This window comes from Panthera pardus, unplaced genomic scaffold, assembly GCF_024362965.1.
Source record: "Panthera pardus isolate Hobbes unplaced genomic scaffold, ASM2436296v1 HiC_scaffold_1, whole genome shotgun sequence".
NCBI lineage: Eukaryota > Metazoa > Chordata > Mammalia > Carnivora > Felidae > Panthera > Panthera pardus.
In genome coordinates, this window is record NW_026526654.1 from 77,100,912 (window position 1) to 77,114,001 (window position 13,090).

At 31.2% G+C, this 13,090-nt stretch overlaps 1 protein-coding gene across 9 annotated transcripts in view; it reads right to left on the reverse strand.

Moving 5' to 3' along the window:
• The window catches only part of NBEA (neurobeachin), a 678,493-nt gene that overhangs the window by 439,541 nt on the left and 225,862 nt on the right, over positions 1-13,090 (reverse strand). For 7 of the 9 annotated variants that reach the window (XM_053900292.1, XM_053900297.1, XM_053900293.1 and 4 more), the window contains 3 exons: positions 12,253-12,360; positions 7,022-7,190; positions 5,491-5,586 (listed from right to left, as the gene is read on the reverse strand). In XM_053900292.1, the coding sequence (XP_053756267.1) occupies positions 5,491-5,586; positions 7,022-7,190; positions 12,253-12,360 (373 nt within the window). The remainder of the gene's footprint in view (positions 1-5,490; positions 5,587-7,021; positions 7,191-12,252; positions 12,361-13,090) is intronic. The other 2 variants (XM_053900309.1, XM_053900303.1) reach the window with 1 other exon arrangement.

Here is a 13,090-nt window from a genome sequence, read left to right on the forward strand (position 1 = left end):
CTCTGTCTCTGTCGCAAAAATAAATATAAACATTAGAAAAAAGTAAAAAAAAAAAAAGTAAACTGAAAGAAAGGTTAAATTAGAGGATGAAAGAAAAGAAAGAGGAGAGGAAAGCTTTTGTTGGTACCTTTACTAATGCTGAAAACACATTTATTTCAGAGTTGATGTTTTTAAGAAATATTTGCTAGGAATACAGGGCATGATTTTTACCTGTAAATAAATGAAAGATATATTATGTAACATCAGTATACAATAAATATTCTATGAATATTATAATGAAAGTGCACTAGATTACTTATAAAATAAATTATAATGCATCCACATAATGGATTACAATGGATACATTAACAATGACTCCAAAAGCAAGAGAAAATAACAAATTTATAACACTGAAACCCTTTGTTGTTTGATACGAATGTAACAACTTATTTAATAAAGATTAACTTTATTTCCAAACATACAATAAATAAAAACTAAGTCATAAAATATTTGTATATAAATTGTTGTATTATAAACATTTTTGTGCTGTTTTGTGCACATATTTGCATTTTAACCCTTCAGAATTTTGCCAAATTTGCAAATTATGCCAAATTTGAAAATTTTTGTTAATATTTTTGTTAATATATTTTTATTTGATTATTAGATTTAAATTGTTCTTATCTGTAGTATAATTTAATTTTCTTTTGTTAACTGTTTGATGTTTTCTATATGTTTCCCTTAGTGTGATACATTCTTTTAGTTGATCTATAAAAGCTTTTTAATCATTAAAGTTATTAACTTTTATCATATAAAATTCTGTTTGTATTTGATTTAAATTTTGTCAACATTTTCGACATGCAGATATACAAAACTTTTATTTAGTCGTATCTTTCACTTTGAACTTCAGTTTCTGATGTTATAATTTAAGACACGTTTTTTACACAAATATTAACTTTAATTTTCTTTAATTATTTTCAGTTTCATTTTTACCTTTAAATTTAGTGCATGTGAAGTTTATCTGGCATAATAAATGAGATAAGGATATAAATTAATTTTTTTCAAATAGTTGCCAATTTGGTAACCTCAATACCATTTGCCAAATGATATTTCTTTTTCTATTTGATTAGGAAAGTTGTATTTATAATATATGATACTATATGCAATATATTTATACCATAAGAAACATTCATACAAATTCCAGCGTATTTATAGATCATTCATGCCATATGCCTGTTCTTTCACCAGTACTACCTTATCTTAACTATTTTGTTTCTGGTGTTAATTCTTGCCCTAATAATGAACTGTTAGAGGAAAACTTATATATTTATTTATAAGTTCACCTAAATATTAAATTTATTCTTATTAATCCTATAGTGAAATGAGTAATATAAAGCTTCTTAATCTTCTAGGCCAAGTTATCAATAAAAGTTTTTTGCCTCTGTTTTTAGCATGCTTAATAATGAAATACATTTTATGGCTATCATCAATATCAAAATTTTAAAAAACTGTTTAGCTTTCTCACTGGCTTACTCATCTACTAAACAAAAACTTCCTCTATATTTACTTCCAAGTGCCATGCTATGTGTCAGGGACTGCTCTCTTGAAGTACACATTCCAATAAACAACTAAACAAAGAAATAAATTGTGTAAGTGCAAAAAGGGAAATAAAGAGGATGTAGTGGTAGAGAACAGGTTGGTCATGGGGAGGAAACTATTCAGGTACAGCAGTCAGGTACGGCATCAATGAGGGGGACATGTTTAGGGAGACACCTGACGGATGAACACGCACCAAGGATGCAAGAAATAGGGAAAAGACAGAGCCAAACACCAGAACCAAAATACAAAGATACAAAGATACAAAAATACAAAGAGTCAGGAAAATGGTTGTATTATTAAGGAATGAAAAGATAGTTTGATTATAGTAGCATAGTGAGAAAATGGAAGAATAACATGAGATAAACTTGGAAAGATAATCAGCAGTCATATCACTATCCAAAGCCCGTATTTTTACCCTAAATGCCACCAGAAAATTTTAAGTGAAAAAAAAAAAAGAAAAAGAAAGCAAGGAACAGTATCATTTACATTTTAAAACAAATTGCAGCAAAATTGTAAAAATAGAATAAAGATCAGTAAGAGATGAAGAAACTACTTTAGAGACAATTGTAGAATCCAGGTAAATTAGAACTAAAGCAGTGTTCCACTACAAGTTAAAACATTTTAACTTTGTCTCTTAAATTATAGGGTGCCTTTAAAATTTTTAGAAAGAAAAACTGCTTTATTATACTTCCTATACATTAGAAAATATTTATTATAGGAATGTATAGTAAATATAAATTACATTTCATTACTTTATTATATACATTAGTGTTATTTTTTTATTGTCATCAGTAATAGACTAAATGACTACAGAAGTCCAATGAAGAAACCATGGCAATGTTCCAATAAGGGGTAAGACTTTGAACTAAGGGAATATCAAAGATTGAAAAAAAAGAGAGAGGGGGGGCCAGAAAGAGCTAGTTCAGAATATTTTAAAAGGCTCAATAATGAGCTGAAAGAAGAAAGTGAAGTGTGTTGGAGTTGAAGAGTAGTCCAGATCAGTACTTATCAAACTATCTGTGAAAATTTACCTTTTTTTAAAACCATCATTGACATTTGAAAATGAATTAAAAATAATTTTAAAAATTAAGTACACAAAATAAAAGCTCAAATGTTTTTATTTGACTCCATAGACAAAATATGAACTTCAATTTAATCAGAACAAAGATAACATTGGGAAAAAGAAAATAATAAACTGTCCATGTTGTTCACTGAAAGTGTATGTATAGGTGATTGATACAAATAAATGTTATTATACTTGTGACTTTTTTCCATCACACATCATAAACAAATGAAAAAGTTTTAAGTAAAAGAGTGATTCCCCAAAAGAGATGCCTATATAAATATGTTTAACATAAATACTGGGAATATAAATATTTAAAGTTGATAATGTGACACTGAGATTTTGCTTGTTAATTTATCTAATCCAAGCTGAACTGGCAATAATGGGAATTATTCATGGGAATAACACACAGCTACCCTGTTTTTGTTTTATTTTAATATCACACAGAGTACAGAAAGTAGTGTCACAAAGGTATATTCATGGAATGAAAAGTCAGAGAGCTCAGGATACTCATCTTAAACTTTCATCCAAAATGAAACTAGAAATGCTATTTTTTCAAAATATACTCTCAATTCTCATCAATGCCCACCCAATTCCAGTAACTTATCTTGTGTTATAATCAATAATAAATTATATTTCAATAAAAGAAATGGATCCCAGTTCCATGAGTCTCTTATGTACAAATCTTTTTCTTGGTGGAAAATTAAACACAAAATATTCTATCATATACATATTGTGTTAGGAGATAGATTTTCAAGGATGAGCAAAATCAAGATCATCCTTGAAGACTAAGATACTTTCATTGATAATCATATTAAATAATAATTATTAAATAATTAAAAATGTCATAAAACTGTAAACTTCCAAGATTCTAACTTTTTGCCCTTTGATCTTTTCTCTACTTAAAAAACATATTGCAATCATCCCCCATTTTGTAAGTACTGAACTCCTTAAAAATGTTTTACAGGTCTGACAATGCAGCCAGTCCCACTAGTCTTTTAAGAGTGGACTCAGGCTGCTTTCTTATCCTGTAAAAACACCAAGAGTTGAATTTGTAGTTCCAACATCATCAATAGAACTTTTCCTTTTAAGATGCATTGTATCACAGCATTCAATAACAGTTACTTATGATCAGCTTCCATATTATCACATAGTGAAGAAAATAGCAAATTTATCACATCAGTCTTAAAATTATTCAAAATTTTATTATGCCGCTAAGAACACTGTGCCATTCAACTAATATTGTTTTCACAAGAAAGTATCCTTGATAAAGAAAACTGTGCATTGATATTCTGATGTAGGCTCTTAATGTGGATAACTATTCCAGAATAGCCTCCAGTCACTACATCTAAACCTTTGTAAATACATTTCTATACAAAACAAACTCCAGACTTTTAATCTAATCTAATTTAATCTAATTCTTCTTAGCTCATAGCTAGATGTTTGTAAGCAATAAAGATGAAAAGAAAGAATTTTTCCTTTATTTCATCATGATGTTCACAGGTTGCACATTTATAAAAATAATTCTGTGCATTCATCATGTTGTAACAAAAAATTCTTCACTGCTTTATTTGTTCTACAAGTTGGTCTTCCATATTATTAGACAATGTATAGTATATATTGAACTAGGGTATCATCTAGAGCTCGAGGTCCTCTTTAAACTCACTCAAGTTATTGGCAGAATTCAGTTCTTTGTTGCTGTAGGCTCAAGTCCCCCACTCACTTGCTGACTGTCAGCCAGGTAGTGCTCCTAAGGTCCTACAAAGTCATCTCAGGTCTTTGAACTGTAGTCACCCTCATCTCAGCAATAAAGGACTTCCCTCAAGTCAAATCACTCTTAAACTGAGTCGTTCTGTCTTCCTTTTCTGTCTTTATGGGACTCATGTCATTAGGTCAGGACTATATGGATAATCACTGTCTGTTAAAAACAATTGTGCTATGTAATACAACATGGTCACAGGAACAAAATGCGTCATATTCACCGTCCCAGGAATTATGCATGGAATTACGCATGGGAAAATCTTGGGTGGGGCAGGGAGCCGAATTTGGTTTACCACAGTTCTTGGTTCTGCAGAGAGTAATCCCATGTTAATGTTACCCAGAGACATCACATCAGCTATTTTATTTTTTACCTTTAAAACTTCCAACTTCTCCTTTAAAAAAAAAATCTTCTATTTTTTCTCATGACATTCACTATTCCTTTTAGACTGACAAACATGTTGAACATACTTATAATACCTGTTTGAATGTTTTTATCTGCTTATTCTGCCATCTCTGCCCTTTCTGAATCTGTTTCTATGGAATGATTTTTTTTCTCTTGCTTATGTATTATATTTTCCTGCGTCTTTACATGTTTAGAATTTTTTATGGAATGCTTAACATTGAATTTTATGTTGTTTGTTGAAGAATTATTTTGTATTTCTTCAAAGAAAAGTGGAACTTTGTTCTGATAGAAAGCTAAGTAACTCTAGATCAATTTGATGCTTTCAAGTCTTGTTTTTCAGCGTTTTTTTTTCTTTTGAGCCTAGAGTAGCCTTCATTTTAGGGCTAATTAGTCCCTCTACTAAGGTATGACTTTCTGCATACTCCAGACAATGGCACCACCGTGAATATTATTATATATATAGTTAAGTATCCTTAATTTGCAGATGATATTTTAAAGAAATGTGATGAAATACAAATACACAAATTATATTTTGCTCCCAATAGCCAAATATAAACACAACATATCATATCTCCATGAAACCTGAGGTGTATACTTATTTGTAAACAATTACATTATGGATATTTATTGTATAACAATTAATGAAACACGAATACCCAAACAGGTCAGGAGATGAGGTCAGTATTACCTTTGTAAAATGAGTGGGCAAAGCTCTGCTCGGGAATTAACTTGGCAAGGAATCCATGGTTCAAACTTGGATGAGGGATAGATGGTATGACCACAACTGTAGAGAAAATCATGGAATCAAATTTGAGCCAGCATGTAACAACCTGCAACACGGTCCACTGGAGATCCATGACAACTCTGAATTACTGCAACATGCAAACAGTACTAGAAATAAAGACTGCATCTCTGGGGGAAGGAAAGAGGTTACATATTAAGAGAAAGGAGAAATCATACACTTGTTAAGTAGAGTAACTTTGGCAACATACAGAAAGACACACACACACAAAATCAGAACTGGAAGACTGACTAAAATATTGCTTGTTTTATACATATAAAGCTGACATGGATGCATTAAAAATGAAGAAAAAGTTGGTTAACATAATGTCTTAGTGTTTTAAATGGTCAAAAGACATAAAATGGAATGGTAGGATAATGTTTAATTTGAAGAATAAAGTTAAAAGTATACTGCAATGAAATAGCGCCATGTTTATGTATTCAAAGTAAATTTAGCATGCAAAAATAAAGTATAATAGCTAAAACATAATCCATATTTCCACAATGTCAAGGTAAAAGGAGATATGATATGCTCATGGAAAACAAGATGCAGAGATTTGACCACTAATTTCTACTCACTTTGTAAAATATCCATTTTCTTTATATATCATACGCATTTATTTAGGAAAGACAATCTCAACTACAAATTAATCCAGTGGTACATGAAATAAACACTAGGTTACTAAGGATACACTGCAAACAACCAAGAAACAACCTTGATATAAATACAGGGCAGGAAATGCAGCTGACAGAAGGCACCCCATGATATTAAAATGTTAGTTTATCATTTTTAAGCAGAGTAGGCAAAGCTGATAAAGCAAGAACTCCCACACCATAAGCATCTTTGCCAAATAATAAAGACAATATGACCCAAGATGGTTCCTTGTTGTCTGTAAGTCTTTGATTTTAGTTGAAACAACTTTGGTATAAAGTTTAGAATATATGTTTGCTTACTATGAATTTCTGATAAAAATGTATATCCTTAAGTAACTATACACAGCAAAAGAAAGAGAGAATGAGAGAAAGAGAGAGAGAGAGAGAGAGAGAGAGAGAAGCTATCTTTAAATTTGGCTCTAAAGATTTAAATTTTGGCTTATTCAAGGTCTTTATAAGGATCTCCTACTTTCATGTTCATAATAGTTAAAAAGTAATACATTAAAAATATATCAGTTATATGCATATTAAGTAGTAAATGGTTTGTATTAATAGGTGGAAAACATTAAAACCAAACTGCACTGGCAAAATGAGAATCAGTTAATATCATGGAAATCCACACATTTTTGCAGAATTAAGGAAAATGAAATTGGCATTTATACACCACCTACTTATAAATGTGTGATGGGATTTTATAAGTAGGACTAGTTTATATCTGGAAGTAAAAATGAAACAAAAAGAGATAAATGATGACAAAAATTCAAATAATTAAAAAAAAATAGTACCTGTACTTGTTGGCGAATTTATTTCTTGTCTGATGTTTCTACCTGGTTGGCTTCCAGTTCTTGTAGTCTCTCGCTGGGGTTCTAATATGTCACGGTACTTGGAAACCATCAGAACCGAAATGAAGTAAACAACAGCTAGAGCTAAGAACTGTGCCTGCTTGCTATCATCCTGTGTGAAAGGAAAAGGCAGTTCTGACATTCAATTTTTTAAAAATTATTAGAGTGTAAGAAACTACTCCTATTTCGTTTTCTTTATGGAGGCAAAATATGACATTTAATTTTTATTAAAACTTCTAAACATATATTATTATGTAATTAGTATCATTTAAGTATAAATACAAAACTCCAGGAATATATCATCTGAATTATAGGTTGAAATTTAATTTAAAAAATAAGAATTTTAAAATTTTGCTGAATATGCCACAAAACTTTACTATCCATTACTTCTATTACAGAGTATGTACATTTATAAAATATACAGAAAGTATAAAGTTAGAAATAATATCTGGATAAAAATCAACAGTTCCAAATGTTATAACTTAAAAAAAATGAATAGAATAAATTATAATTGAGATGCATGTACAATCCTACCTTAGGAGAGTATATGAGAGTATATGAGTACAAAACAGGGGAAATATAAACAGTGGAGGAACAGAAAATGTGGACTTATACCAGCTCCATATGAGTTAGAAGTATGATATGGCAGCTTAAGAAAAGCTAATGCAACCTTTGACTGCATAAATAAACTTTAAAAAAGTGACAATCCCACTATTTTGCACTAGAAGAAAATGACTTCTAAAAAACTGCCAATATTTGAGGCTCTGAACTTCAAAAACTCAATGACAAAATGGGAGTTTTTAAAGAGGACTCCAACAAATTGGTAAAAGGTCAGAAAACAATGGGTCAAGTTAAGATACATAGACAATAGATTTAAAAAAGCAGACTGCAGTCTAGTAGAGAAGATAACTCTACAAGTTGCTTTGTGAAATATAAAGAGCTACCCAGAACCTTGAAGGCCTAGGTAAATATCTCATAGGGCAAAAATTATAACCTCTAATACCACTTTCAAATTAGACTATATCTAAGGAATCAAATGTAAATAGTTATAAAGCCTTTTTTCTAAGCTAGTAAAACTAACACTTCAAACCAAAACTGCCAGTGATTACTGTGGCCCACAGATAGCAGGTAAGAAATAGTATGATACAAATAAGGAAAGCAAACATGCATTAAAGTCTAGCAACTCCATTAAAGGCACTTAATATTTATTAATCCATTTAAGCACCAATGCCAACAAGATTCAGAATTTATGGGCCTTTGTCAGAAAAGAAAGCAAACAAGACATATTTACTAATAATACTTTGAAATGGAATTGGCACCGCTAACAGAGAAAACAACGCAAACAGATTAAATTTGTTCTGAAATATTATGAATTTAGTATTTCATATTCTGTGAGTGACAACTTTTCTAGAGATATAATTTCTTATAAAGTGTGTGAAATACATACCCTGTGATTATAATGCTGATGGAATAAATACATAGGGAACGGGCAAAATCAAATACTTAAACAGTATTGTAAAGGACACTGAAGTGCAATCAGATCAGTGAGGATACTGACCAGGAATGAATTCAAACACAGCTCAAGCTGTGATGAACTATAATATTCTAGGATACATTTCCACCACTTGGAAACTCAGTACCAGGCAGTTAAAAGGCATGTGTGGAATGAATGCATGTCAACTACAAAGTTGGGGAGTTGCAAACAACAGATACTGTGAAGTGTTGTCTTAGCCAAGTGAAAATCTCCCATATGTACGGCATGAAAACAGTTGCCTTTTCTTTTCAAATCCAGATCTGCAAACCAATTGTGCTGCTTATTCCCAGTTCTGTCTTTAAAAACCAAGCACAACAGACATAGAGGCTAAACATCTGGAGAGTAACTCAATTTTTATACAAATCAATTGCCTTTCCTACATATGTTATTATTATGAAGACATAAACTCTTATGTTTCTCCCATCTGCTTAAGAAATCGGTCTCTCCACTATTCAATCCTGAATTAGTAACATAATTAACTCTGAAATCCTTTAAAAATTTTAATGCTTCAACCAGGATGCTAAAACTATCTAATTCAACTTTAAAGGATTAAAATTACTTCAGTTTATATAATTTGTATATAAGTGGCCTAGTATAATCTAGGCTTGAGAGAGAGAGAGAGAGAGAGAGAAGCGTAATGAATTTCCTTTCAAATTTTAGCTTATTGGCAAACACTAAAAACAAAATTGATTTTTAAAGTCTAATTATTTTCTTACCACATAGCAAATTTTGCCACATGGCACTTTTACCTAGATTTGAACAGTTTATGTGAGTTTAAGTCAGCAATGTCTTCATCATGGAAAACAGACAAGAGCAAGATAAATTCATATCTATTACATATTACATGCATATATATAATCTACATACTTTTCCTTAAAAACCTAATTTTTGGCCTCATTTGTTTTTGAAATTAAGGCAACTAAAAACGACTATTGATTCACAAAAATGTCAAAAGTCAAGTAGAATTCTTGGCATTATATCTACAATTGAGCCTAAAATATATCAATTGTCAAACACTTTCAATAAGTGACAGGGATTAAGGAGGGCACTTGTGATGAGCACCAGGTGATGTATTAAAGTGTTGAATTACTATACTGTCCACCAGAAACTAATATTACACTGTACGTTAGCTAACTGGAATTTAAATAAAAACTTAATAAATAGATAAATAAATAGATAAGTAAATAAATAGACAAATAAATAAAAATATGGTGATGAAACAGAGAATGTTTTGGAGAGCTCTACCTTAGGGTTCTGACTATCTCATACTACCTGTGTGGTCTTAATGCTTCTGAGTCTTAGCTTTCTTTTAGTCCTTAAATGAAAGTTTAGGATTTATATTAAGTGTCTGAAACACATTATAAACTTAACAAACACAAGTTATATTACCTTGATGATGTTTGGAAGGTACATCTGGAAACGCTTAATTCCCGTCCTTCAGGAAGAAAAAGCTAGGCACCACTGCTGGGTTATCTGACATATTTAACATCTAGCAGTTTTAGAGAAAATTATCACAATCTACCACAATAACCTAATGCAGAACTTACTAACAATTTAAACACAATGTCGCCCTTAACATAAACCCCTTGTATGTTAGGTCTGAGCGTGCCTCTGAGAGATGAGAATTTGCTCCATTTTAATCGTTCTCCATGAGAAAAACATTCTTTCCACAGCATATTTTTTCAGGATAATTCTCATGTCTAAGTGACTAACCTGTTAGTGATTTTTTTCCAAGTCTGGATTAGAGTCCAGATTATTAGGAGACTCGTACATCATGGTTTTTATGCTATCATTCATTTTAACTCCATTAAAAAATATTTTATTATTTATTAATTACAAAGAAATATAGTTTTATTCTAGAACTTTTGAAAACACAGAAAAAGTATAAAAGAATAAAGTATAAAATAAGAACTGGAGATAATCATTAGCAGCACTTGGTATGTTTTTTCTAGTCTTTTATTTTTTAAAGGTGCACAAGTACATGTACATACACTCAACATAAAAATGCAGTATTTATGTAATATAAGTACTTTTGTATACTGCTGCTTTCCCTTAAAATATATCATGGGCATTTTTCTATGTATTCAATTTTCCTCAAAAATATGATTTCAATGGTTGCATAGCCTCCCAATGAATGAAAATACTATGACCTATTAAGCTGAAACTCTATTGTTAGATATTTGTGTTGTTGCCAATTTTCCTGTAGGCATCTTTGATGAGCACATGAAGTCAGATAACTTCTCGGTAGAACCAATGGGTCACAGGGCATCAATATTTGTAAGAGTTTTAACTCCTGGTGATGGAAGAGAACTATTCAGAACGTTTATCCAATCTAAATGTCTACCAGTGATACATGACACAGCATGTTTCAATGTACCCTTGCAATGCTAGATATTATTACTTAAATTTTTTTTATTTGCCTGGGTGACTCAATCAGTTAAGTGTCTGACTCTTGATTTTGGCTCAGGTTATGATCTCACAGTTCATGTGTTCAAGTCCCACACTGGGCTCTGAGCTTGGGATTCTCTGTCTCCCTCTCTCTCCACCCCTCCCCTGTTCTCTCTCTCTCTCTCTCTCTCAAAATAAATAACAAAAATTTAAAATTATTTAAAATTTGTCTAATAGTAAAAATATCTCACTGTTATTTTAATTTGTATTCTTTTGACTATTGGTGATACTGACTTCATCATATATTTGTTACCTTTGTTACCTTATCTTTCTTATTTTATGTCCACTCTCTAATTTTCTGTTGGTATGCTTATAATTTCTCTAGTGATTTATAAGAACTGATATACATTAAAGAGAGTGACAGTTTTTCTGTTGTGTATTCCTACCATGTAGTATTATGCTGTGTGACTTAAATATGTTTTAACTAGTACTCATCCAATTTATTAAGTATAAGTTTAAGATATAAACTTTTTTATGTGTCTCATAAATCATCAATTAAAATAAAAATAGAATCCAAAGTGCTGGAAAATAATAACTATAGTAAGAAGTACTGTCAATATGAGTCTGCTGCGAAATACTATATATGTTTCTATGTGATTTGTGAAAAGGCCAATCTTATTTTTACTTGAGTAAGAGATCATATAATTGGGATGTTCCAAGAAACTATCTCCATGAGCTATCCTTTCCTTAAGCTTTATAAAGCTACTTTTGTAACTCAAATTATCAAAAAATTCTACATTTTTAAAATGCAGATCTTCTTTTAAAAATTACTGCCCCTCCAAAAAGTAATTGCCATGAACACCTTAATAAATTAATCTTTTTTTTATCCATAGGACAAGGAACATTGAGAACAACAAAATAGCCACTACCTAGAGATGGAGCAAGGAATACTAAAAGAGAAAGCTGGTGATTCAACATAAAATGAATCATAATTTTTCAAGGTTATCCCTAGGGTCTTGGTATATACACAATCTAAATCAAAATTTCACATCATCTAAAAAAATGATGTATCCATAAGCTTTCAGAGAAAGCAAAGGCTCCATCACTTTACAATCAGAAGTATGTTCTAAACCTACAATTCCTGACATTAGGACGTCTGGTTGTAATTGCAGCTTTCTTATAAAATTGAAATGATTTTACACAAATAACATTAGAAGATTTTTTCCTGGGAAATCAAGCAGGTATAACTTACCACATCCCGAAAGACGACGGCGCGAAGGCGATTAATATCAACATCCTGAAGAAGTCTATCAGGATCCTTAATAGGAGAAAGGTTACCTGGAACACTTTCTAATGGAGTCTTTAAAAAGAAAGAGAATTGTTAAAAAGAAAATAGCATAATACAGAAACTCATATAGGAGTGCAATTTCTAGTATTGCACTAGCCACATTTTTTATCACGTTCTTTACACATCACTGAGTAACATTTATCGACAACAGCACTCTATTACAAGACACTTTTTCTCTTCTCCTCTCTGCCCTTGTCACAGTTTCACTTACTAGTAATGTTCTTGTTCTTCATCACCATTGCTACCACTATACACTTAGAAGAACAGTAAGATTGAAACTCTGCTGTGTGACCTTGGGCTTGTTACTAACATTTTCTGAGCCTCACTTTCTCCATCTCTAGTTAATATATCTTTTTGAGTCACTGGGTTCATTTATCCATCATTCTTTTATAATATATGAGATTACTCTATTACATTGCATGAGCTTTTATATGTATAAACATTTTAGAATCTACGAAAACCCACAGTCTTGATATTAAAGCTGAAAGACATTAAAGATCATAAGCACCTTGGAGCTGCAGTGTATTACGCTAAGTGAAATCAGTCAGTCAGGAAAAGACAAATACCCTGTGACATCACTCATATGTGGAATTTGAGAAACAAAACAGATGAACATAGGGGAAGGGGGGAAAAAAGAGAGGGGGACAAACCATAAGAGTCTCTTAATGATAGAGAACAAACTGAGGGTTCCTGAGGGCAGGTGAGCCGGGATGAGCTAAAATGGGTGATGGGGATTAAGAAG